Source organism: Salvelinus fontinalis, chromosome 11 (assembly GCF_029448725.1).
Source record: "Salvelinus fontinalis isolate EN_2023a chromosome 11, ASM2944872v1, whole genome shotgun sequence".
Classification (NCBI taxonomy): domain Eukaryota; kingdom Metazoa; phylum Chordata; class Actinopteri; order Salmoniformes; family Salmonidae; genus Salvelinus; species Salvelinus fontinalis.
Window position 1 is genome coordinate 7,446,991 of NC_074675.1, and position 27,398 is coordinate 7,474,388.

General features: G+C 44.7%; 2 protein-coding genes and 1 long non-coding RNA gene across 3 annotated transcripts; 2 read left to right on the top strand and 1 right to left on the bottom strand.

The window, feature by feature from the left end:
• Positions 1-793: 793 nt before the first annotated feature.
• LOC129864945 (uncharacterized) lies at positions 794-6,032 on the top strand. Its single transcript, XR_008761289.1, has 2 exons — positions 794-4,375; positions 4,593-6,032. It is a non-coding gene; the product is annotated as an uncharacterized LOC129864945 (long non-coding RNA).
• A 2,622-nt stretch (positions 6,033-8,654) lies between these two features.
• tmem121b (transmembrane protein 121B) lies at positions 8,655-14,033 on the top strand. The gene has a single exon (XM_055937282.1). It carries the CDS (start codon positions 8,807-8,809, stop codon positions 10,019-10,021), a length of 1,215 nt encoding a protein of 404 aa, XP_055793257.1. The 5' UTR covers positions 8,655-8,806; the 3' UTR covers positions 10,022-14,033.
• Positions 14,034-14,131: 98 nt separating this feature from the next.
• On the bottom strand, positions 14,132-25,297 carry LOC129866039 (uncharacterized). Its single transcript, XM_055939172.1, has 8 exons — positions 25,097-25,297; positions 21,898-21,972; positions 21,689-21,755; positions 21,467-21,601; positions 20,561-20,802; positions 19,737-20,066; positions 15,085-15,715; positions 14,132-14,965 (listed from the first exon to the last, which is right to left on the bottom strand). The coding sequence occupies exons 1-8, from the start codon at positions 25,295-25,297 to the stop codon at positions 14,229-14,231; spliced, it is 2,418 nt and encodes an 805-aa protein (XP_055795147.1). The 3' UTR covers positions 14,132-14,228.
• Between the last annotated feature and the right edge of the window lie 2,101 nt (positions 25,298-27,398).

A 27,398-nucleotide genomic window follows, 5' to 3' on the forward strand; every position in this document is an offset into this window, starting at 1 on the left:
AGAGTCAATGTGGAGGCTATATAGAGGGGGTACCGGTACAGAGTCAATGTGGAGGCTATATACAGGGGGTACCGGTACAGAGTCAATGTGGAGGCTATATACAGGGGGTACCGGTACAGAGTCAATGTGGAGGCTATATACAGGGGGTACCGGTACAGAGTCAATGTGGAGGCTATATACCGGGGGTACCGATACAGAGTCAATGTGGAGGCTATATACAGGGTGTTACGGTACAGAGTCAATGTGGAGGCTATATACAGGGTGTTACGGTACAGAGTCAATGTGGAGGCTATATACAGGGTGGTACCGGTACAGAGTCAATGTGGAGGCTATATACAGGGTGGTACCGGTACAGAGTCAATGTGGAGGCTATATACAGGGTGGTACCGGTACAGAGTCAATGTGGAGGCTATATACAGGGGGGTACCGGTACAGAGTCAGTGTGGAGGCTATATACAGGGGGTACCGGTACAGAGTCAGTGTGGAGGCTATATACAGGGGGTACCGGTACAGAGTCAATGTGGAGGCTATATACAGGGGGTACCGGTACAGAGTCAATGTGGAGGCTATATACAGGGGGTACCGGTACAGAGTCAGTGTGGAGGCTATATACAGGGGGTACCGGTACAGAGTCAGTGTGGAGGCTATATACAGGGTGGTACCGGTACAGAGTCAATGTGGAGGCTATATACAGGGTGTTACCGGTACAGAGTCAATGTGGAGGCTATATACAGGGTGTTACAGTACAGAGTCAATGTGGAGGCTATATACAGGGGGTACCGGTACAGAGTCAATGTGGAGGCTATATACAGGGGGTACCGGTACAGAGTCAATGTGGAGGCTATATACAGGGGGGTACCGGTACAGAGTCAATGTGGAGGCTATATACAGGGTGTTACCGGTACAGAGTCAATGTGGAGGCTATATACAGGGGGTACCGGTACAGAGTCAGTGTGGAGGTTATATACAGGGGGTACCGGTACAGAGTCAGTGTGGAGGCTATATACAGGGGGTACCGGTACAGAGTCAGTGTGGAGGCTATATACAGGGGGTACCGGTACAGAGTCAGTGTGGAGGCTATATACAGGGGGTACCGGTACAGAGTCAATGTGGAGGCTATATACAGGGTGTTACGGTACAGAGTCAATGTGGAGGCTATATACAGGGTGTTACAGTACAGAGTCAATGTGGAGGCTATATACAGGGGGTACCGGTACAGAGTCAATGTGGAGGCTATATACAGGGGTACCGGTACAGAGTCAATGTGGAGGCTATATACAGGGGGTACCGGTACAGAGTCAATGTGGAGGCTATATACAGGGTGTTACGGTACAGAGTCAATGTGGAGGCTATATACAGGGGGTACCGGTACAGAGTCAGTGTGGAGGTTATATACAGGGGGTACCGGTACAGAGTCAGTGTGGAGGCTATATACAGGGGGTACCGGTACAGAGTCAGTGTGGGGGGGGTACAGGTTAGTGGAGGTAATATGTAGGTAGGGGTAAAGTGACTATGCATCGATCATAAACAGTGAGTAGTAGTGTGGGGGGGGGGCTTTTGGACCTAGACTTGGCGTCCCGGTACCGCTTGCCGTGCGCTACCAGAGAGAACAGTTGAACGGTCTTACCAAGGACCTTCTCAGGAGGCTGGAGCATGTTGTGTAGAACACATACCTGTCACATAGAACAGTCAGCTCTATGTGGTCTATATCTGTAATAACCACTGTCCTCTGCTGACTGTCCTGTATGTCTCTGTTCCTCATCTATATCTGTCATAATCACTGTCCTCTGCTGACTGTCCTGTCTGTCTCTGTTCCTCATCTATATCTGTAATAACCACTGTCCTCTGCTGACCGTCCTGTCTGTCTGTCTCTGTTCCTCATCTATATCTGTAATAACCACTGTCCTCTGCTGACCGTCCTGTCTGTCTGTCTCTGTTCCTCATCTATATCTGTAATAACCACTGTCCTCTGCTGACTGTCCTGTCTGTCTGTCTCTGTTCCTCATCTATATCTGTAATAACCACTGTCCTCTGCTGACCGTCCTGTCTGTCTGTCTCTGTTCCTCATCTATATCTGTAATAATCACTGTCCTCTGCTGACTGTCCTGTCTGTCTCTGTTCCTCATCTATATCTGTCATAATCACTGTCCTCTGCTGACTGTCCTGTCTGTCTCTGTTCCTCATCTATATCTGTAATAATCACTGTCCTCTGCTGACTGTCCTGTCTGTCTCTGTTCCTCATCTATATCTGTAATAACCACTGTCCTCTGCTGACTGTCCTGTCTGTCTCTGTTCCTCATCTATATCTGTAATAACCACTGTCCTCTGCTGACTGTCCTGTCTGTCTCTGTTCCTCATCACTGTCCTCTGCTGACTGTCCTGTCTGTCTCTGTTCCTCATCTATATCTGTAATAACCACTGTCCTCTGCTGACTGTCCTGTCTGTCTCTGTTCCTCATCTATATCTGTCATAATCACTGTCCTCTGCTGACTGTCCTGTCTGTCTCTGTTCCTCATCTATATCTGTCATAATCACTGTCCTCTGCTGACTGTCCTGTCTGTCTCTGTTCCTCATCTATATCTGTCATAACCACTGTCCTCTGCTGACTGTCCTGTCTGTCTCTGTTCCTCATCTATATCTGTCATAATCACTGTCCTCTGCTGACTGTCCTGTCTGTCTGTCTGTCTCTGTTCCTCATCTATATCTATAATAATCACTGTCCTCTGCTGACTGTCCTGTCTGTCTCTGTTCCTCATCTATATCTGTAATAACCACTGTCCTCTGCTGACTGTCCTGTCTGTCTCTGTTCCTCATCTATATCTGTCATAATCACTGTCCTCTGCTGACTGTCCTGTCTGTCTCTGTTCCTCATCTATATCTGTCATAATCACTGTCCTCTGCTGACTGTCCTGTCTGTCTCTGTTCCTCATCTATATCTATAATAATCACTGTCCTCTGCTGACTGTCCTGTCTGTCTCTGTTCCTCATCTATATCTGTCATAACCACTGTCCTCTGCTGACTGTCCTCTGCTGACTGTCCCGTCTGTCTCTGTTCCTCATCTATATCTGTCATAATCACTGTCCTCTGCTGACTGTCCTGTCTGTCTGTCTCTGTTCCTCATCTATATCTGTAATAACCACTGTCCTCTGCTGACTGGCCTGTCTGTCTGTCTCTGTTCCTCATCTATATCTGTAATAATCACTGTCCTCTGCTGACTGTCCTGTCTGTCTCTGTTCCTCATCTATATCTATAATAATCACTGTCCTCTGCTGACTGTCCTGTCTGTCTCTGTTCCTCATCTATATCTGTCATAACCACTGTCCTCTGCTGACTGTCCTCTGCTGACTGTCCCGTCTCTCTGTTCCTCATCTATATCTGTCATAATCACTGTCCTCTGCTGACTGTCCTGTCTGTCTGTCTCTGTTCCTCATCTATATCTGTAATAACCACTGTCCTCTGCTGACTGGCCTGTCTGTCTGTCTCTGTTCCTCATCTATATCTGTAATAATCACTGTCCTCTGCTGACTGTCCTGTCTGTCTCTGTTCCTCATCTATATCTGTCATAATCACTGTCCTCTGCTGACTGTCCTGTCTGTCTCTGTTCCTCATCTATATCTGTCATAACCACTGTCCTCTGCTGACTGTCCTGTCTGTCTCTGTTCCTCATCTATATCTGTCATAATCACTGTCCTCTGCTGACTGTCCTGTCTGTCTCTGTTCCTCATCTATATCTATAATAATCACTGTCCTCTGCTGACTGTCCTGTCTGTCTCTGTTCCTCATCTATATCTGTAATAACCACTGTCCTCTGCTGACTGTCCTGTCTGTCTCTGTTCCTCATCTATCTATATCTGTAATAATCACTGTCCTCTGCTGACTGTCCTGTCTGTCTCTGTTCCTCATCTATATCTGTCATAATCACTGTCCTCTGCTGACTGTCCTGTCTGTCTCTGTTCCTCATCTATATCTGTCATAATCACTGTCCTCTGCTGACTGTCCTCTGCTGACTGTCCCGTCTGTCTCTGTTCCTCATCTATATCTGTCATAATCACTGTCCTCTGCTGACTGTCCTGTCTGTCTGTCTCTGTTCCTCATCTATATCTGTCATAATCACTGTCCTCTGCTGACTGTCCTGTCTGTCTGTCTCTGTTCCTCATCTATATCTGTCATAATCACTGTCCTCTGCTGACTGTCCTCTGCTGACTGTCCCGTCTGTCTCTGTTCCTCAGGACTAAAGCGTGTCGTTACTTCGACCAGGGTCGTGGCACTTGCCCGTTTGGCTCCAACTGCTTCTACAAACACGCCTTCCCTGACGGACGGCTGGAGGAGCCTCAGCCTCAGAGAAGACAAGCAGGGTCCAACGGCAGGAACAGGGTAAGGCGCTGCTCTGACAAATGTCCTTTCCGTCAGAGATAGCTTGAGAGGATCTTTGTTTTTCCAGTGGGGTTCAGACGTTAACCAGACAATAATCTGTCATTTGGACATTTGTCTTACGATCCAGAAGTTGTCAGCCCTATTGTAACACTTCCTGTTCTGCTTTCATAATACCGAAACAACTTCCTGTTCTGAATGTTCCTGTTCTCCCCTCCAGAACTCGAGGAGGACACCTCTGTGGGACCTGTTTGAAGAGCGGGAGAACAGCAGCGACTCTTTGGACAACGAGGACGAGGAGATGGTGACCTTTGAACTGAGCGAGATGCTCCTCATGCTCCTCGCCGCGGGAACCGACGACGACGTCACGGACTCGGAGGACGAATGGGACTTGTTTCACGAAGAGTTGGACGATATCTATGAGATTTACCTATAGCGCCACGCCTAACGTTAACGTTTAAAACCCCCCCCCTGTCCCTTTTGACCCACCCTCTTCACCTTTACCGCGCTGTAGAATGGACTGTCTTGTGTGTCTGGACAGTAGCTTCTTTCCGCTGTGTCGTGGCAGTGCCTTTGAGCAGGCCTTTCATTCAGAAATCAACTACCATGAAGAAGAAAAAACAAAATGAACAAAAAAATGTAAATGAGAACAGGTGGGTGTAAAAAAACATTTTCTAGAATCGTCGTGTCCTTGTGAATTTATCTATCCGTGTCAGGTTCATGTAAAAAAAAATAACAACAACGAGAAGAAGAAAAAACAAGGGGAAAAAATATTACAAACCATTTTTGAAAATATCGCTAATAAACCAGTGTTTGTTTGTGGATGTGGGTTTGACTTATCATTTTTACCCAGGTGATGTTTTTAAGACTTGTGTTTTTTTTTTTTTTTTTTTTTGAGGATGATGCCTCAAACCAACTCTACACGACTACACTTCCTGGTGATGATGTCATGTGTCTGTGGTGGTCATGGGTATCGTAGTCCTCTGGTCAAGCACTGAGTTTATTGGGTGGAGGGAGACAGCAGTCCTGTCGACTTCCTACATTCACGTGTACCCTCTTGATTCACTCTCTTTCCCTCCTCCCTCTCCTGAGGGTGGTGGGAACTCCCTCTGTCAAGGAGGGGGGGTGACGACGACGACTCTGTCAAGGGGGGGGGGGGACTTCGGGGAACAACTTACAGTATCTAAAGTTATTTTTTAAATGGGCCCAGTCCACTTTTATTTCCCCCCCCCCCTGTCCCAATGGCAGGTATTATTCAGGAACACCTGTGGTACCTAATGACAAGTCTCTCCTCAGAACCAAGCTGAAAGTGACACTCGATGACTCTGTGTCCCTAATGGCACCATATTGACTATACACTGAGTGGACAAAACATTAGGAACACCTTCCCAATATTGTTGCCCCCCTCCCTCCCTTCCCTCAGAACAGCCTCATTTCTTCGGTGCGTGGACTCTACCAGGTCGGATCCTTATACCATAGGGCTCTAGTGAACTACCAGTGGTCTCGATAGGGTGCCATTTGGAACACAGACGTGTCTGGTCACTACTTATTCTCTTTGAACTCTCATTAGAATGCACTATATATTATGTTTCTCTATTGTTTTTCTATGGTCCACAACCATCCATCATGACTTGAAATTAAAGTTTATTATCAAAGTTAACCAGGATTGTTTACTGAGTGGAATTCATTATTGATCTATGTCATTTAAGTTGTGCTCTGATTTTTATATATTAATGGATTGTACTACATGCGAGTCTATACGTTTTAGAGTTTCACTTACATTTCTACATTTTCAATGGAGCTTTGACATGGTGGGATTCTATGTGATCTGTTTATGTTACCCAGAATGCATTGTTTTGTTACCCCCACTAACTCAAGTCCCTACTAGGGAAAAAAAAGTAATTCAAGGTTTAGCATTCTCTGCCGTGCTTTGTCCTCTCTGAAGGTCTGTTGCCTCGTACCTATCACCCATACCATTCTCTGCCGTGCTTTGTCCTCTCTGAAGGTCTGTTGCCTCATACCTATCACCCATACCATTCTCTGCCGTGCTTTGTCCTCACTCTGAAGGTCTGTTGCCTCATACCTATCACCCATACCATTCTCTGCCGTGCTTTGTCCTCACTCTGAAGGCCTGTTGCCTCATACCTATCACCCATACCATTCTCTGCCGTGCTTTGTCCTCACTCTGAAGGCCTGTTGCCTCATACCTATCACCCATACCATTCTCTGCCGTGCTTTGTCCTCACTCTGAAGGCCTGTTGCCTCATACCTATCACCCATACCATTCTCTGCCGTGCTTTGTCCTCACTCTGAAGGCCTGTTGCCTCATACCTATCACCCATACCATTCTCTGCCGTGCTTTGTCCTCACTCTGAAGGCCTGTTGCCTCATACCTATCACCCATACCATTCTCTGCCGTGCTTTGTCCTCACTCTGAAGGTCCGCTGCCGTCCCAGCCAGTCAACCTCGGGAATATTTAATGACACGTCTCTGTCCGGTGGGGAATTGATGTGACATCGGGGGACGTTGTTCCATATTACTGTCTTCTCTCTGCTGTCACTCTGAAAGACTTCATGTCCCAGAATCCACCCCTATTCCATATAGTGAACTATCTATTACCTGGGTTAAAAGTAGCCTAGTTCACTACAGGGAACAGGGTGGGATGAAGCCCGGGTAACTGAGGTTCTGGATACACGGAGACACCGGTAGTCCATTTAACAGGGCGGGATGAAGCCCGGGTAACTGAGGTTCTGGAGACACCGGTAGTCCATTTAACAGGGTGGGATGAAGCCCGTGTAACTGAGGTTCTGGATACACGGAGACACCGGTAGTCCATTTAACAGGGCGGGATGAAGCCCGGGTAACTGAGGTTCTGGAGACACCGGTAGTCCATTTAACAGGGTGGGATGAAGCCCGTGTAACTGAGGTTCTGGATACATGGAGACACCGGTAGTCCATTTAACAGGGCGGGATGAAGCCCGGGTAACTGAGGTTCTGGATACATGGAGACACCGGTAGTCCATTTAACAGGGTGGGATGAAGCCCGGGTAACTGAGGTTCTGGATATACGGAGACACCGGTAGTCCATTTAACAGGGCGGGATGAAGCCCGGGTAACTGAGGTTCTGGATACATGGAGACACCGGTAGTCCATTTAACAGGGCGGGATGAAGCCCGGGTAACTGAGGTTCTGGATACACGGAGACACCGGTAGTCCATTTAACAGGGCGGGATGAAGCCCGGGTAACTGAGGTTCTGGATACACGGAGACACCGGTAGTCCATTTAACAGGGCGGGATGAAGCCCGGGTAACTGAGGTTCTGGATACACCGGTAGTCCATTTAACAGGGCGGGATGAAGCCCGGGTAACTGAGATCCCGGTGTTCTAGATACATGGAGACACCGGTAGTCCATTAACTCCACTGGAGGATTCAGCTAGACATGACAGAACCTCTATTTCCTGTATGACGTCTCTAGACATGGAGCCTCTATTTCCTGTCACCTCTAGACATGACAGAGTCTCTATTTCCTGTCACCTCTAGACATGGCAGAACCTCTATTTCCTGTATGACGTCTCTAGACATGGAGTCTCTACTTCCTGTCACCTCCAGACATGGCAGAGTCTCTACTTCCTGTATGACACCTCTGAAAAGGGGATGTAAGGGCTCTTGGCATTATAACTAATCTATTCCTGGCTTCTCACTTTATAAATAGCCTTGCCTATCATTTGCCAGACACTCCTATAATACCAAGTTATGTTGCTTAACAAATCCTAGGGATAGATTAACCGTTATAGCAACAGTATGATTCGTGTCCAATTTTGCCGAATATTGGGAAAGAAGTCTCAATTTAAAAATCCTGGAAAGCTCAAATGAACAGAACGATTGTGGCTACACATCTGCACACAGCAATAATTCCATCCACCGCATTTCATTCCAGTGGGAGAGAAATACCATGTCTTGGTATACGCCGCGCCCCCTATCGCTCTCCAACCTAAAAGCAAAGACAGTACAGTAGGAAGACAGGTAGAAACTGCTTCTCCAATAGAAATCCCCGATCACGCTTGTAGGCGATGTCATGGCGATGTTGGCAAATTGACGCATGCGCAAAAATACGTAAATCAAAGGCACTTCAATATAAAGTCATTTTTTACGAACATTTAAACGTGTCAGTTTGTCACTTTCACGAAGTTGGAGTAACACGTTCAACTACTTATGACATGGCTCGAATATAAGTTGTGGCTTTAGATTTTGAGAGAGTTAACTAAGGAAGAATTTTTCACGTCTCTCATTGACTTCTCAACCCCGGCGTGTTCCCGGAAGTATCGCGATGGTGCGCCTCTGGGTTTAGAAACTCTGTGCTAAAAGCATCTATCACTACCGAACCAGGGAAGAAAAAGAAGAGAGGAGAGAAAGGGAAGCGAACGCGCAAATACATGCATACAATGATAGCAGAAATTGGTGCCGCCGACAATCCCAAGGCCAGCTATCCCTATCCCCAAGCAGCTGTGATCTCCCCGGACTCACCGGTTTCATCCGCCCCGGACTACGGCGTCGGACAGCTGTTCATACGTAGCGCCTCGTACAGGAGGGACACACATACGTCCGCGGGGAGTATCAACCCAGACGACAGCTCCGTCAAGCCGCTGGTATCCTCCGCTATTACAAACGGCTATATCATGACCTCTGAGGAATTCATGCAGACCGCTCCCCTGTTCGGCCAGAGGTCCAAGAGAAACGTTCTCTACAAGATTCTGTGTTTCCTCATTCTGATATTCCAAGGAGGCATTCTAGATTTCTACCTCATTATCTTCACGGATCTGTACTGGTGCTCGTGGATCGCCACGGATCTGGTGGTGATTTCTGGCTGGGGGATCTTCTTCATGAAGAACGCCAGGAGCAAGAGAGAGCGGGCGTGTGGGTTCCACCAAAAGAACTCTATATTCGGCTGTAACCTCGGCGAGTTTACCTACGCCTACCTGGCCTGGTTAATCTACGTGATCGCCTGCACCCCTAAAATAGTCCTCATTCTAGAGACTTCGATATTAGATCTCATCGCCCTCAAAGTTCCGTTCGGTGTAACTGGATTTAAGATTATCATGTCGCTCTCGGTCCCGTTACTCTACTGTCTCATCAATTCTATCACCGATGACCAGAACGGAGCTACGCGCCACCGGTCCCAAAGCTGCTTCATGACCACCTGTCTGGACCTGGTAGACTGCTTTACCCTGGTGGAGTTGTATCTGAGGAACGAGATACCGACGGTCTATTTAAAATACACGGTCATCTCGGTGTATTTTATCGCCCTGGGCGTCCCGGTGGTGTGGTTGTACGAGTTGACCGCCTCCGAGATGCGCTGTCGCTGGGTCTGGGCTAGGTTCCTGACCGGTGTATTGATCAACGCTCCACTTCTGGTGGTGCGGTGCTTCCAGGTGTATGTTCACAAGATGCCCGTCTCAGTGTTCATGTTCAAGAATATGTTCTTCTTGGCCTGTAAGTGTCTGGAGCTGATAGAACAGTGTTTCACAGTGCGGGGAGTCAGGAGGTTCGGTGACGGACGCAACGCGGCGCAGTTCTCTCACTGTGTCTCAGAGAACGATATGTGTCCCCATGGATACGTTAACACCCTGGCCGTTACCACGCAGTCATGAGGCCCGGCTTGGATCTCACCCTGGCCGTCACTACCTCGACCTAAAACGGCCTGGATTTTATTTGATCCCCCCTGGAGGGTGGAAGGCACATGAGTGATTGATGCTGAAGGAAGAATTTTGAGAACCAGGACAGGGATACGCCCTAAAACGGCACCCTATACCCTATATAGTGCACTACTTTTGACCAGGGTTCATAGGGTTCTGATCAAAAGGAGTGCACTATATAGGGAATAGGGTGCCAATGAGGATGCACAGGTGTCAATCAACGACAGCCTTATTTTGACGATTTTGTCATTTATTCAGATGTCAGAAGAACATTTGATAACAACAGGTGCTACAGAATCATTATGCATCAACTACACCTGCTTAAGACCTGGCAGACCTGGCCAACCTGGCAGACATGGCCGACCTGGCAGACCTGGCCAACCTGGCCAGACGGATTCCTCTCATGCCTTGTCGGGGGTATCGTTGTGAAGTAGTGGTGGGGGTGGTGGTTGATTAGTGGGGTTTGTGAATTGAAATCATTGACTTGCACTTTGTATTGTTGGGGGGGGGGAACTTTAGAAGAGTGAGAATTGTTTTGTTGATTTGATTTGAATGCGTTTCACAAAAGTGCAAGAAAGATTGTCGTTTTGAAATGGAATCTTGGACATGGTGTCGATGTAAAGTCCTGTTTTACATCGGTCAAGTCTTGTCTCCCAATCTGTGAAACTTCCCAGTAGCATTTCCTAATCAATGAATAGATGGAAACCGTGTGGTCATTTAGATACCTAATTAGTGTGTAATTGCGGTATACGTAATGATTCCAATGTTTAATCATGTCCTCTCATTTTCTAAACTATTTCGGGGGGGAATATTTCATGTTATCAATATAAATCAATTGATATTTCTTAAGAATTTGAAATCACTATGTGTATTTTACTGTATGCTTTAAAGTACCACCACAATATGTCATGATGATGAGACACAGAGCAGGCAGCCATAGAGCAGGCAGCTATAAAGCAGGCAGCCATAGAGCAGGCAGATATAGAGCAGGCAGATATAGAGCAGGCAGCCATAGAGCAGGCAGATATAGAGCAGGCAGCTATAGAGCAGGCAGGCATCTATAGAGCAGGCAGATATAGAGCAGGCAGCCATAGAGCAGACAGCCATAGAGCAGGCAGATATAGAGCAGACAGCTATAAAGCAGGCAGCTATAGAGCAGGCAGCCATAGAGCAGACAGCCATAGAGCAGGCAGATATAGAGCAGGCAGCTATAAAGCAGGCAGCTATAGAGCAGGCAGCCATAGAGCAGACAGCCATAGAGCAGGCAGCTATAGAGCAGGCAGCTATAGAGCAGGCAGATATAGAGCAGGCAGCCATAGAGCAGGCAGCCATAGAGCAGGCAGCTATAGAGCAGGCAGCTATAGAGCAGGCAGCTATAGAGCAGGTAGCTTTAGAGTAGGCAGACATAGAGCAGGCAGCTATAGAGCAGGCAGCTATAGAGCAGGCAGCCATAGAGCAGGCAGCTATAGAGCAGACAGCTATAGAGCAGGCAGATATAGAGCAGGCAGCCATAGAGCAGGCAGCCATAGAACAGGCAGCTATAGAGCAGGCAGCTATAAAGCAGGCAGCTATAGAGCAGGTAGCTTTAGAGTAGGCAGATATAGAGCAGGCAGCTATAGAGCAGGCAGCTAAAGAACAGGCAGCTATAGAGCAGGCAGCTATAGAGCAGGCAGCTATAGAGCAGGCAGCTAAAGAACAGGCAGCTATAGAGCAGGCAGCTAAAGAACAGGCAGCTATAGAGCAGGCAGCTAAAGAGCAGGCAGCTATAGAGCAGGCAGCTAAAGAACAGGCAGCTATAGAGCAGGCAGCTATAGAGCAGGCAGCTAAAGAACAGGCAGCTATAGTGCAGGCAGCTATAGAGAAACCTCTTCATTATACTATTACTCTGTCTCTTTCTCGCTCTCTCGCTCTCTGTCTTTCACTGTATCTCTTTCTGTCTCTCTCTCCTCAAGACAAGGCCTACCTCTTTGCATCCAGGCAATATCATCTGGACTGTCCATCTGTCAACATGTGTACTGACAGTCTTGACTGATGGAATGTCTACAGTGTCAGCCTTGCCAATTTGTCACCAAGAAATGAACGGAGCTTAAAAAAAAAGAGAATAGTGGGTGTGATATAAATGTGATAACATAATGAGACAATCTGCTCCAAGGTGCTATGAAGGAATGTGGAGCTGTGGAATCAGATGGGTGTGGCGTTGATATGTGAGGTGTTTGACATCCTATTGCTGGAACTCTGGATGAAAAAGAATAGAAACCACTGCTATTATTACCTAACAGAAGGCCCTTATGTGGATGAGAGAAAGAGGTCACGGTGAAAACCAATAGAACAGGGTTGAGAGAATGCAGGGTTACAGACAGATTGGAGGATAAACACGGTCATACATGTTGTCATCCCAAAATGTAGGTAACTTTTTCTCCTATTTATCTTCTCATACAGTAAAAAAACACACCAAAATGATGTTTGATAAAAATGCCAAATACATATTGGTAATGACTGCAGTCTACAGAGCAGACACTATTGTACAGTATTTAACATCAGACGACATCTTGTATTTACTGTGTTACAAAAAGTAGTCCATTTAGTTTCCAGCGCCTCGGCCTCTGCTCCTTTAAATAGATCTGGGATGTGATAGAATTCATTCAACCTAATGGTGATCTGTGACATTTCCTGTTCCTGTTTGTCCTTCACTTTTCTTTCTGATAGGAAAAGAGTGAGCTGAATATAGCCCGAGTGCCAGTCTGTATGTGCCATCATGCCAGCTCCTTGTTACTCAGCCTCAATGCATGCCAAGCTGTATGTCTTGTATGGAGTTGGCTAGAACACTGATCTGAGACCAGGCTCAATGCATGCCAAGCTGTATGTCTTGTATGGAGTTGGCTAGAACACTGATCTGAGACCAGGCTCAATGCATGCCAAGCTGTATGTCTTGTATGGAGTTGGCTAGAACACTGATCTGAGGCCAGGCTATGATGAATATGCAGGTAGGTGATGAATAGGAATGAAACAATACTAAGAACTAAATGTGCCTTTTGAGTGCAGTTTGAAGTGAACAGTGGAGGATTGTTGATGGGTTTCTTCATGAAGTCTTGTGAACACGAGTTGTGGAATAAAACTATATTTTATAGCCTGGCCCCCGGATCTGTTTAGAGATGATACAAGATAGCCTGGCCCCCGGATCTGTTTGTGCTCTCACCATTGCTCATTGTCATGAGTTGTCATAACAGCACAATCAGACAGGTACCCAGGCTAGATAAGACAGGTTGTAACAAAGTATGTACTGACAAAACAATGTGTTTTATGTCCAGTAATAGTATAACTAGATAACCTTCTACCTATGTTGTTGTCCAGTAATAGTAGAACTAGATAACCTTCTACCTATGTTGTTGTCCAGTAATAGTAGAACTAGATAACCTCCTACCTACGTTGTTGTCCAGTAATCGGCCAATAGAAGCCCTGGACCACCAAGGGCTTTCATTCTTGGATCTAGAAAACTGGTTTAAAGAAACAGAGACTAACTCTGACTGACTACATTTGATTTGTTGTTTAAATGGAATTTATATTTAACAGATAGTACGCTTCTGTTCCCAGCATGAACGTTTTCTATGTTTTGTTGAACCCGTTAAATGGGATTTATATTTGGGGCTTGTGTCCACAGGGCTCTGGTCGAAAGTAGTGCACTATGTAGGGAATAGGGCTCTGGTCGAAAGTAGTGCACTATGTAGGGAATAGGGCTCTGGTCGAAAGTAGTGCACTATGTAGGGAATAGGGTGCCATATGGGACAAAAATCTTGATTCCCAAATAGTGTACAGGAAAACAGAAACTGGTTATTGTTTACAGAAAGCAAATTCTACGTGTAGAATGTTGTGTATATCTGAAATATGGACATGATCACTTTTATTGTCCTGTACAAACTGATATAAGGAAGTGATGTCATAACTAAATATATGGATTATGCTGTACAAACCCATTGGCTGATTCATTGACTCCAGGTTTGTGCATCATTTCAAACAGGAAATCAGGAAAACTTTTATAGACAATAGTGTTATAATAATATGAAAGACAATGCTGAACAACTAAAGTGTTTATGATCCAGAGTATATGATGAACACCCGTTTTCTAGAACGTTCTCTCTGCATTTTATTGCAGAAGCCAGAGTATTTAATTGTTTAGGTAGAGAGCCTGTTGTAACCTGGCCAGTGCCACCAGTGTATTGTCGCTGGCCTCTCCTACAGGGTAGAGTACAGAAGAGTCCTGCTGGAAGGAGCTCCTGGAGATATAGCCCAGGTCTGACCCACTGACGGGTCTCTTCTCCTGGGCAACAGGATTCATCACCTCCACACCCTCCTCCATCTCTACCGGCTGGGAGTGGGTTATCTCTGGCAGGGGAGGGAGGTACTGAATCTCACTATCCATTGGTACAGGTGGGGTAACCTGGATGGAGCTGAAGGACAGTTGTGATTGGCCCATCTTGACAGGAAGTGATAGGTCCATCTCTCCATGCTGTTGTGATAGGTAGCCGTGCTCTGTGGACACAGAGGTGATTTTTGGGATAGCACTGAGACCACAAAGTGACAGCTGGAGAGACATGAGTTGTTCCAGGGTGTCAGCAGAGGGTTGGCGAGAAGGACCGTATGCCTCCTCCTCTTCCTCGTTCTCTAGAGGGCAGCGGTCTGCTGTTCCCCACCTCTCCTGTAGGTGGAGACAGTTCTCTCTGGCCGAGGGTGGCTCACTCAGGAGAAGATCTGACAACCCCCAGGGTTGACTCTCCAGGTCATGCGGGTGCAGATCAGAGATAAGTACCCCAGGTGGGGCCTCAACGACCGGGTATGACGGGTACACCTGGTGGCTGTCAGAGCTGACCCATGGAAGAAGCTCCAGCACAGACGTCCCATTACCTGGAAGAAGAAGACTTTATTACTACATATTAGACAGACATTTATTCTGTTGTACCAAACCCCTAGCCTGGGTACCAGTCTGTTTGTGCTATCATTCCACTCCCCACTGATAACCTTACCTTCCAGTTTCACTTCAGGAGTCAAGACCTGGAATCCCTGGCAATTTTCATTGATCTCTACATCATAGCTGGGGATTGGAGGCCCCTTCCTGTATTCTGGAACACACTGTAGAACAGGAGGCCCCTTCTTGTATTCTGGAACACACTGTAGAACAGGAGGCCCCTTCCTGTATTCTGGAACAAACTGTAGAACAGGAGGCCCCTTCCTGTATTCTGGAACAAACTCTAGAACAGGAGGCCCCTTCCTGTATTCTGGAACAAACTCTAGAACAGGAGGCCCCTTGCTGTATTCTGGAACAAACTCTAGAACAGGAGGCCCCTTGCTGTATTCTGGAACAAACTCTAGAACAGGAGGCCCCTTGCTGTATTCTGGAACAAACTCTAGAACAGGAGGCCCCTTCCTGTATTCTGGAACAAACTCTAGAACAGGAGCGACCGGCTGTTCCAGTAGAGCATCATACTCTGTTCCTGCGACCACTTCCTCCTCTGCGTTGATGTCAACACACTCCTGTTCAAACCAGTCTGGGTTTTCTAGCTGGAACACCTGTAAGGCTTCGATGGCGTCACGCAGATCCCTCCCCGATGGACATGTGAAGTACTCTTCCACTCCGATCCCCTCGATGTGGCTGACCTGATTGAAATAATGCGTTCATTTTATTTGACACGTTCAAAATATACTTTACAAAAATATAAACGCAACAACTTCAAAGATTTTACTGAGTTACAGTTTATAAAAGGAAATCAGTCAATTGAAATAAATTCATTAGGCCCTAATCTATGGATTTCACATGACTGGGCAGGGGTGTAGCCATGGGTGGGGGGCATAGGCCCACCCACTTGGCAGCCAGCCCCACCGACTAAGGAGCCAGGCCCAGTTAATCAGAATGTGTTTTTCCCCACAAAAGGGCTTTATTACAGACAGAAATATTCCTCAGCACATTTTTAAAGTGGCCCTTTTATTGTCCCCAGAACAAGGTGCACCTGTGTAATGATCATGCTGTTTAATCAGCTTCTTGATATGCCACACCTGTCAGGTGGATGGATTATCTTGGCGAAGGAGAATATGCTCACTAACAGGGATGTAAACAAATTCGTGCACAACATTTGAGAAAAAAATATACATATATTTTGGTGAGGTACATAAAGAGTTTCCTCAGCCGTGAGAGTACTGGTACAATAATACATTCAACATAATTGAGAAGCTAGCGTCTGATTTCCACTGTGGGCCTCACTGCTACTAGTGATGCGCCAATATAACATTTTTGTCCGATAACCAATATTTTCCTTGCCAAAAAAACCCCGATAACCGATATTTAAAATTTTAGCGGCCTTTTAAGCATTCTAGTACAGTTAAATAGTTAACACACACACACGGACGCAGCGGTCTACGTGCAAGAGGCGTCACTACAGTCCCTGGTTCGAATCCAGGCTGTATCACATCTGGCCGTGATTGGGAGGCTCATAGGGCGGCGCACGATTGGCCCAGCGTCGTCCGGGTTTGGCCGGGGTAGGCCATCATTGTAAATAAGAATTTGTTCTTAACTGACTTGCCTAGTTAAATAAAGGTTACACACACACACACACACCACACTGACCAAAAAGTTATATTGTTGGTATTTACGTAGGTCCCCATTACCAGTTAAACATAATCAAAACCTATTTCTTTCACTTACTTCCTGTGATATTTCATTGTTAATTTCTTCATTCGTTTCATTCTCAACCAGGATCCCGTTTGGGTCTTTGCGTGTCAAAAAAGATACTCGTCAAATAAGCTTGTTGACCAATCAGGACCTGAATATGACACTATTTGACCAATCAGGAACTGAATATGACACTATTTGACCAATCAGGATCTGAATATGACTGCACGTCACATAATAATTTAACGCAGTCATATTTTTACGTAGTTATTACACATTGATTATACGATCACTCGTATTTCGTATGTCACAACGATTCATCGATACGTATGCTGTGATGCTGGAGAAGTTGTCTCGCACACCTACAGTGCTGGTCATGAAAGAAGCTAGCTAGCTCATGGATGCAAACATGTTCTTCCCCAAAGACACAGCAAAACGACATAATCTGTTTCAGTAGCTGTCGTTAGCTAGCTAACTACATAGCTACAGTTGAAGTCGGAAGTTTACATACACTTAGGTTGGAGTCATTAAAACAAATTTTTCAACCACTCCACAAATGTCTTGTTAACAAACTATAGTTTTGGCAAGTCGGTCAAGAGAACTACTTTGTGCATGACACAAGGATTGTTAACCAACAATTGTTTACAATTGTTATACCCCATTTCATTGATCCCCCAATCCTTAGGTAAAGCTGTACAGTGCAACATGAATGTCAATACACACAATAGGCTGACTGGGGAGGTGATTTCACACAGTCCCGCGATAAGAGCTCATATTTGCGTGAACTCTTCACAGTTGTGTTCTGTGGGTGTCACTGAGTAGACTGATACCTCATTTCATTGCTTCACATTCCAACCTTGTTCAACATGATCTTGTCTAAATATGACATGATTCCTCCAACTGTAACCTTTCAAAGAGATACTTTTATTTTGAAGGCAACCCGCAAATTTCACTATTGTGCCTAATCCTTATTGTGTCTAGCCTCACAACACATAACCCGGTCCGGTCGAGCCTCACTAGCCAGATGAAGCTAGCTGCCTGCTTATAACGTTAGCTTTGGGCAACAGGGTTAAGTAGCTGCCAGCTTATAACGTTAGCTTTGGGCAACAGGGTTAAAATGCTGGCTGCTTATAACGTTAGCTTTGGGCAACAGTGTTAAGTAGCTGGCTGCTTATAACGTTAGCTTTGGGCAACAGTGTTAAGTAGCTGGCTGCTTATAACGTTAGCTTTAGGCAACAGGGTTAAGATGCTGGCTGCTTATAACGTTAGCTTTAGGCAACAGTGTTAAGTAGCTGGCTGCTTATAACGTTAGCTTTGAGTAACAGGGTTAAGTAGTTGGCTGCTTATAACGTTAGCTTTGGGCAACAGGGTTAAGTAGCTGGCTGCTTATAACGTTAGCTTTGGGCAACAGGGTTAAGTAGCTGGCTGCTTATAACGTTAGCTTTGGGCAACAGGGTTAAGTAGCTGGCTAGCTATTTATTTTCATGAACTGAAGTTCGATTTCAACAGTCGAACAACAAGTGGTAACCTAGTTAATACTTACTTACAAGGATTCCTAAATCATTGCTAAGAATAGTGAAAATAACTGCAGTTTCTACTAGTCATTGTTTTCAGGCTGGTTGTATTGATGCTAGCTAGCTACCAAGCTAAAGCTAGCTACCCCAGAAGTTGCGGTTGAACAAATAATGCTTTACTACCAACGTGGTGTTGTAAACACATCGTTTGTTGCCGGTGTTTACTTGTTTGCAGACTTTTTTTGTACAGCTTTGACATCTGTATTTTACGTGGCGTCATTATGTCACATTATTGACACGCAAAGACCCAAAAGGCGTTCCATAGTATGTCGTGAAGCTAATATTACACTATTACTGTGTAACTCCGGTAGGGCATTAGGTGCCAAAACTTGACCTACCCAGTTGCGGCCCACTTTTTGGAGGCAGGCCACTCGATTTCGCCTCTGCGTTATATTGGCATCGAACATGTCACCCTCCCTAGGAGAAGGGGTGACCTTGATAATTTATTGTTAAAACGAGAGGCTTCTTGGATCTTTAACTTAAAGACCCTTGCTCCCTTCGGTCTTACCGTGGACTTTGATCTGAAGCCATTCTTGTGATTGTTGTGACTTTGCCATTGTAATTGTTTGTAGGCTTGTGTGGTCTTAAGTGAGTCTATGATCGTATCCATGTGTATTTATTGTATGTTGCTCTTTCTATGCCATTTTAATATTTGAGAAATTAACCAATGATATTAGGCCACTCTTGGCCATGATTACAGACACCTGTGTGTCTTTTGACACTATATAAACGAGTCATCCCGCAGTGTCTGTGATTGTACCCTGATGAAGACAGCTTGCCTGTCGAAACGTTGGTAAATTAAATATTTTTGCATCTGAGCTCCTAGAGTGTGCGGCTCTCCTTTATTTTTAAGTTTTCTACTCCGCTAGCCAGCACCTCGCCTAAATAGGTGTGCGTTTCTTTGTCTTCTAGATAACTCCGGTAGGGCAACATCTGAACAATAGCGCACTTGGTAACGTTAGTGTGTACCGATGCTCGACCAGTCGGCGAAAGCCAACATCACCCACGACAGAGAACGTTTGATTGTCAAGGGCAATGAATTTCATTATCTTGGCTTTAATGGATTTCACCTTTGATTTGTCTCGCTGAAATGTTCTTACTCTTTCAAATGACTGCTGGACTTGTTGACTGCTCGATCCACACAGCAGACATTGTGGGCTAGGTTAGGAATGCTGTGTTACACGTGTAGAGCAACATTTTACGTCGTTATGTATGTACCTACGTTATATAGGTGTTGCACGTCAGCTTTGACATCGGTTTTAAACATCGACGTTAAACTAAACATCGGGCCGATACCGATGTTGGCATTTTTAGCTAATATCGTCCGACTCCGATATGTTCACCGACTTATCGTGCATCCCTGACTATTACCTATAGACAAGGGTACAGAACAACAGACCAGGCAGGAAGCATAGGGAGATCCCATCAACAAACAGACCTGTCCTGGTGCGTACTTCTCCTGGTCCAGGATCCTAAAGCAGAGCTCCTCAAAGTGTTTCATCAGCTTGTACTTCACAGCGATGTCGAAGACAGACGGCACGTCACGCTCGCTGCCGACATCGTCAAAGTAGGCCACCATGTATTTCCCCAGCCCGGCGGCCTGCTGCATGTCGGGCAGGAAGAGGTTGAGGGCCGGGGTCAGCATGTCGTCGATGGGCGACCGGAGGTCCTCTCTTAACGTCACACGACTCTGGCCACACATCGCCCTCCACTTGGCATGGACGCCACGAGAACAGAGGACCAGGATCTTGTCTGATGATTTGTTGATCTGTAGGAGAGGAGAGAAGCGGAGAGAAGGGGAGGAGAGGAGGAGAGAGGAGAGGAGAGAAGAGGAGAGGGGGGAGAGGAGAGGATGAGAGAAGAGGAGAGAGGGGGAGAGGAGAGGAGAGGGGGAGGAGAGAAGAGGAGAGGGGGAGGAGAAGCGATGATAAGAAAAGAGGAGAGAGGGCAGAAGAGGAGAAGACAAGAAGAGGAGAGGAGGAGAGAGACAGATTTGTCAATCTGTGGAAATATTTTTTTTCTGTTTTGTTCAAGTGCCTTGCTAAAGAAAACAACGGTACAGGGTCTGAAACCAACAACCTTCAGATTCCCACTTTTACTTCTTAACCGTCTAGTCCTCTTCTCTACTGGGCCTGTATGTATAAAGGGTTTCAGAGTGGGAGTGCTGATCTAGGAACAGTTTAGCCTTTTAGATTATATTGAAGGATATTACATGAACAAGGAACACCTGATCCTAGATCAGCACTCCTGGTGTCTACCCACCTGTTGTCTCTGCCACTCCAGCCAGGGTAGTCTCCCCACAGTGCCCAGCCAGGCTGTGTCTAGAAGGTCCAACACCACCTCAGTTCCACACTTGGCCTGGAGGAAGGCACAGAGCTTCAGGACTATATTCCTGTAGAGAGGATGGTCCTGAGAGTAGGTCACCAACACCCTGGGAGGAACCCTGGAGAGATGAGGAGTCTGGGCCTCTGGCTCTACAGCTGGGGGATAGGGGCCTGGTGGGACTGAAGGAGAGACAGAGAGGGAAGGAGGGGAGGGAGAGAGAGGGAGGGAGAGACAGAGCGAGAGAGAGAGAGAGGGGAGGGAGAGACGGAGCGAGAGAGAGAAAGGGAGGGGGAGAGAGGGAGGGAGAGAGAGAGAGAGACAGAGGGAAGGAGGGGAGGGAGAGAGAGAGAGAGGGGAGGGAGAGACGGAGCGAGAGAGAAAGGGAGGGAGAGAGAGAGACAGAGGGAAGGAGGGGAGGGAGAGAGAGACAGAGACAGAGAGGGAGGGGAAGAGAAAGAGCGATAAAGAGAAAATGAAAAAAGAGAAGAAGAAGACAGCAATAAAAGTATCAACTAGAAAAGATGAAACTATGAAACAGGAAGTCAGATTGATGCTCTTCTATCCCACGGACCATTGACTCCCAAAATCCATCCTCATTTCTTAACCATCATATTCTGCTAATGTCTTAGTTAATGTCATGCATTTAGTTATGGCTACATGACCGTGCAGTAATGAAGCATATTATATACATGCCTTCATTTCTCAACAGCCAAAGTCAGTCAAATAGAGACTTGTCAAAATAACTTGTTTGTCACTGAGGAGCACTGAATAACCAATTTCCAATACATTTTGAGTGATTAAGTGAGAGATATTGAGTGATAATGGCATCTCTCCTCAACCCACCTTTCTTTCTCCGTCTCCGTAGTTGATAGACGAGACAACAGACCAGTCCAGCGACCAGCAGCAACACCACGGCTGCTACGGCTGTGTAGATTTTAGGAGATGCAGAATCTCCAGGTAACACAGTTGGAGGGGTCCCTGAAATCACACCAATATTTTGTTAGTGGACAACAGGAAATCTATCCTATTTTACCATGTAATAAATAGACTCGTTGATGAACCTACCACATATGTTAAACGTTTTCCTTCTTCGTACACAGTCGTTGTTGCAACTGCTAAAAAACGGCTGGATCTAGTAGGAGGAAGATGAAGCTGTGCTTTACAAGGCCACTATCAGGTACACAACAGGTCTACAACATAAACCTCTAGCTTGCTGAACATTGCCAGTGATTTGACAGAAACAAGTAAGTTGTAAAGTTCCAAGGAAGACTGACCTCCACATCAAAATGGCAGCAGGTCCGGGGCCACTTCTCCAGGTCAAACTCTACATTCAGCAACGTTTGGTTGGTCTAAAGGAAAAACATAAGATATGAACTCGCTTATCTTTCTGCTTGATCTCTACATCATAGACGTAGGTACAGTGCCTTGGGAAAGTATTCAGACCCCTTCCCTATTTCCACATTTTGTTACGTTACAGCCTTATTCTAAAATGGATTAAATAAATAAAAACTCCTCATCAATCTACACACAATACCCCATAATGACATCACAATACCCCATAATGACATCACAATACCCCATAATTGTAACAGTCCTGACCTGTTTTATGTTGTTTTTATGTGTTTATGGTCAGGGCATGTGTTTTGGGTGGGCAGTCTATGTTATCTGTTTCTATGTTGGTTTTGGTTTGCCTGGTATGGCTCTTGATTAGAGGCAGGTGGTTTGCGTTTTCCTCTAATCAAGAGTCATATTTAGGTAGGGCATTCTCACTGTTTGTTTGTGGGTGATTGTCTCCTGTGATGTCTTCGTCGTTGTCGATGTTTTTTCACATATGGGACTGTTTGGCTGTTCGTGCGTTTTTTGATGTACGTTCCTGTTCGTGAGTTTACGTTTGTCGATGTGAGTTTATGTTCAGGTTCCGTTCGTTACGTTTTGTTGTTTTGTAGTTTTGAAAGTTATTTTGTAAGTTTGAAGGTGTTTTGTTTTTGTTTCGTGACCATCGTATTAATAATAAAGATGGCATATTTCCCTGACTCCGCATATTGGTCTGAAGATCCTTCTCTCCTCACCTCATCTGAGGATGAGGAAAGCGACAGCTATTACAATAATGACAAAGTGAAAACAGGGTTTTAGACATTTTTGCAAATGTATTACAAATAAAAAACAGAAATACTTTCTTTATATAAGTATTCAGACCCTTTGCTATGAGACTCGAAATTGAGCTCAGGTGCATCTTGTTTCCATTGATCATCCTTGAGATGTTTCTACAACTTGATTGGAGTCCACCTGTGGTAAATTCAATTGATTGGACATGATTTGGAAAGGCCCAAACCTGTCTATATAAGGTCCCACAGTTGACAGTGCATGTCAGAGCAAAAACCAAGCCATGAGGTCAAAGGAATTGTCCGTAGAGCTCCGAGACAGGATTGTGTCGAGGCACAGATTTGGGGAAGGGTACCAAAACATTTCTGCAGCATTGAAGGTCCCAAGAACACAGTGGCCTCCATCAATCTTAAATGGAAGAAGTTTGGAATCACCAAGACTCTTCCTAGAGCTGGCCGTCCGGCCAAACTGAGCAATCGGGGGAGAAGGGAGGGAGATGAACAAGAACCCGATGGTCACTCTGACAGAGATCCGGAGTTCCTCTGTGGAGATGGGAGAACCTTCCAGAAGGACATCCATCTCTGCAGCACTCCAACAATCAGGCCTTTATGGTAGAGTGGCCAGACGGAAGCCACTCCTCACTAAAAGGCACATGACAGCCTGCTTGGTCTAACGGACTCTCAGACCATGAGAATCAAGATTCTCCGGTCTGATGAAACCTGACACAATCCCTACGGTGAAGCATGGTGGTGGCAGCATCATGGTGTGTGGATGTTTTTCAGCGTCAGGGACTGGGAGGCTAGTAAGAATCGAGGGACTGATGAACGGAGCAAAGTACAGCGAGATCCTTGATGAAATCCTACTCCAGAGCACTCAGGACCTCGGACTGGGGTGAAGGTTCACCTTCCAACAGGACAACGATCCTAAGCACACAGCCAAGACAAAACAGGAGTGGCTTTGGGACAAGTCTCTGAATGTCCTTGAGTGTCCCAGCCAGAGCCTAGACTTGAACCCGATCGAACATCTCTGGAGAGACCTGAAAATAGCTGTGCAGCGACGCTCCCCATCCAACCTGACAGAGCTTGAGAGGATCTGCAGAGAAGAATGGGAGAAACTCCCCAAATACACGTGTGCCAAGCTTGAAGCGTCATACCCAAGAAGTATTGATGCTGTAATCGCTGCCAAAGGTGCTTCAACAAAATACTGAGTAAAGGGTCTGAATACTTATGTAAATGTGATATTTCCGGGCTTTTTTTTAATACATTTGCAACAATTTAAAAAAAAAAATGTTTTGCTTTTTTGTTATGGGTTATTGTGATGTCATTATGGGGTATTGTGATGTCATTATGAGGTATTGTGATGTCATTATGGAGTATTGTGATGTCATTCTAAAATGAATTATATTGTTTTTTTACTCATCAATCTACACACAATATCCCATAATAAGGCTGTAATGTAACAAAATGTGGAACAAGTCAAGTTGTCTGAGTACTTTCCCAAGGCACTATATGTGTGAAGAAGATTAGAATCTGGGGAAGAACCCCAGCGATGAAGTGTGACACAGGATGTGCAGTGTCTCGCTTTGCAAACCTACATGTTCTAGGTCAAACCCTTGGAAGGGAAAACAAGAAGTCTTCTGTACCGATGTCTCTGACGTCGTGTAGCGAGCTACAGACACAACTCTGCTGATGATGCAGTTCTTTACGCAATGAGAAGGATGTACAAAAAACAGTAACACTTAGAATAGAGAACTCTATTCCCTATGTAGTGCACTACTTTAGACCAGAGCCCTATTCCCTATATAGTGCACTACTTTTGATCAGAACCCTATTCCCTATATAGTGCACTACTTTTGATCAGAACCCTATTCCCTATATAGTGCACTACTTTTGATCAGAACCCTATTCCCTATATAGTGCACTACTTTTGACCAGAACCCTGTTCCCTATATAGTGCACTACTTTAGACCAGAACCCTAGTTCACTTGATAGGGAGTAGGGTGTCATTTGGGACACAGACTTAGTTACTTATGTATTTTTATTTATTTAACTAGGCATGTCAGTTAAGAACAAATTGTTATTTTAAAATGACGGCCTACCCTGGCCAAACCCTCCTCTAACCCAGATGATGCTGGGCCAATTGTGCGCCGCCCTATGGGACTCTCGATCAACGATCAGTTGTGATACAGCCCGGGATCGAACCATGGTCTGTAGTGACGCCTCTAGCACTGAGATGCAGTGCCTTAGACCACTGCACCACTCGGGAGCCTACTTAGTTAAAGGGAACCTACATATGTCTATTGACTTCATAAGCCATTCATAAGCCATTCATAAGCCATTCATATGCAATTCATAACATTAATAACCATACCATGTCTGTGTCCTGCCATTGTCTGTTGTTGGAGCACAGTAGTGAGACTCTGTAGTTGTGTGAGTGCTGGTCTGTACTGAACCCAACAGTGAGCGTGGTTCTGCCTTGTGGTCCAGTAGACCGCTCCAACGTAGTGTTAGGTCTCCACAGACTCCCTTCACACAGCAACAAAGGAACAATGTCAGAACTGAGTAGCAGCATCCTGGAATGTTCTACTACTTGTGTCCGTGTACCTCTCATAGAATATTAGATTTTATTATTATTATTATCTATTTATTGTATTTATTTATATAAAAGTATTGAGGAGTCCTGCACCTAATTATAAACAGTACCGGCACCCAAGATGAGTACCCTGAACCTATTTCAGTCCAATTCAAGAACCGGTCACAATACACTATGAACATTATACCTGTATGACTTTAAGATATTTATTTAACTAGATGTTCATTACAACCACTCACCACTTCATATAACATAATAGTAATGTGATTGGTCACTCACCACTTCACATAATAGTAATGTGATTGGTCACTCACCACTTCATATAATATAATGTGATTGGCCACTCACCACTTCATATAATATAATGTGATTGGTCACTCACCACTTCATATAATATAATGTGATTGGCCACTCACCACTTCATATAATATAATGTGATTGGTCACTCACAACTTCATATAATAGTAATGTGATTGGTCACTCACCACTTCATATAATATAATAGTAATGTGATTGGTCACTCACCACTTCATATAATATAATGTGATTGGTCACTCACCACTTCATATAACATAATAGTAATGTGATTGGTCACTCACCACTTCATATAATATAATGTGATTGGTCACTCACCACTTCATATAATAGTAATGTGATTGGTCACTCACCACTTCATATAATAGTAATGTGATTGGTCACTCACAACTTCATATAATATAATGTGATTGGTCACTCACCACTTTATATAATAGTAATGTGATTGGTCACTCACCACTTCATATAATATAATAGTAATGTGATTGGTCACTCACCACTTCATATAATAGTAATGTGATTGGTCACTCACCACTTCATATAATATAATAGTAATGTGATTGGTCACTCACCACTTCATATAATATAATGTGATTGGTCACTCACCACTTCATATAACATAATAGTAATGTGATTGGTCACTCACCACTTCATATAATATAATGTGATTGGTCACTCACCACTTCATATAATAGTAATGTGATTGGTCACTCACCACTTCATATAATAGTAATGTGATTGGTCACTCACAACTTCATATAATATAATGTGATTGGTCACTCACCACTTCATATAATAGTAATGTGATTGGTCACTCACCACTTCATATAATATAATAGTAATGTGATTGGTCACTCACCACTTCATATAATATAATGTGATTGGTCACTCACCACTTCATATAATATAATAGTAATGTGATTGGTCACTCACCACTTCATATAATAGTAATGTGATCGGTCACTCACCACTTCATATAATAGTAATGTGATTGGTCACTCACCACTTCATATAATAGTAATGTGATAGGTCACTCACCACTTCATATAATATAATAGTAATGTGATTGGTCACTCACCACTTCATATAATATAATGTGATTGGTCACTCACCACTTCATATAATAGTAATGTGATTGGTCACTCACCACTTCATATAATAGTAATGTGATTGGTCACTAACCACTTCATATAATAGTAATGTGATTGGTCACTCACCACTTCATATAATATAATAGTAATGTGATTGGTCACTCACCACTTCATATAATATAATAGTAATGTGATTGGTCACTCACCACTTCATATAATATAATGTGATTGGTCACTCACCACTTCATATAATATAATGTGATTGGTCACTCACCACTTCATATAATATAATAGCAATGTGATTGGTCACTCACCACTTCATATAATATAATAGTAATGTGATTGGTCACTCACCACTTCATATAATATAATAGTAATGTGATTGGTCACTCACCACTTCATATAATATAATAGTAATGTGATTGGTCACTCACCACTTCATATAATATAATAGTAATGTGATTGGTCACTCACCACTTCATATAATATAATAGTAATGTGATTATGAACATTATACCTGTATGATGCATCCTGGAATGTTCTACTACCAGCAACAGTGTGTGAAAACCTTGTGAAGACTTACAGAAAACGTTTGACCTCTGTCATTGCCAACAAAGGGTATATAACAAAGTATTGAGATACATTTTTGTTATTGACCAAATACTTATTTTCCA

Bases quoted from the DNA above. Each gene is read 5' to 3' on its own strand.
- tmem121b (XM_055937282.1), top strand. From the start codon at position 8,807: ATGCATACAATGATAGCAGAAATTGGTGCCGCCGACAATCCCAAGGCC.
- LOC129866039 (XM_055939172.1), bottom strand. From the start codon at position 25,297: ATGCTGCTACTCAGTTCTGACATTGTTCCTTTGTTGCTGTGTGAAGGG. The intron at 21,602-21,688 runs GTAGGTTCATCA...GTGTGATTTCAG, and splicing joins GAAAACGTTTAACATATGTG to GGACCCCTCCAACTGTGTTA. The intron at 15,716-19,736 runs GTCTGTTTGTTG...TATTTCAATCAG, and splicing joins AGAAGTACGCACCAGGACAG to GTCAGCCACATCGAGGGGAT.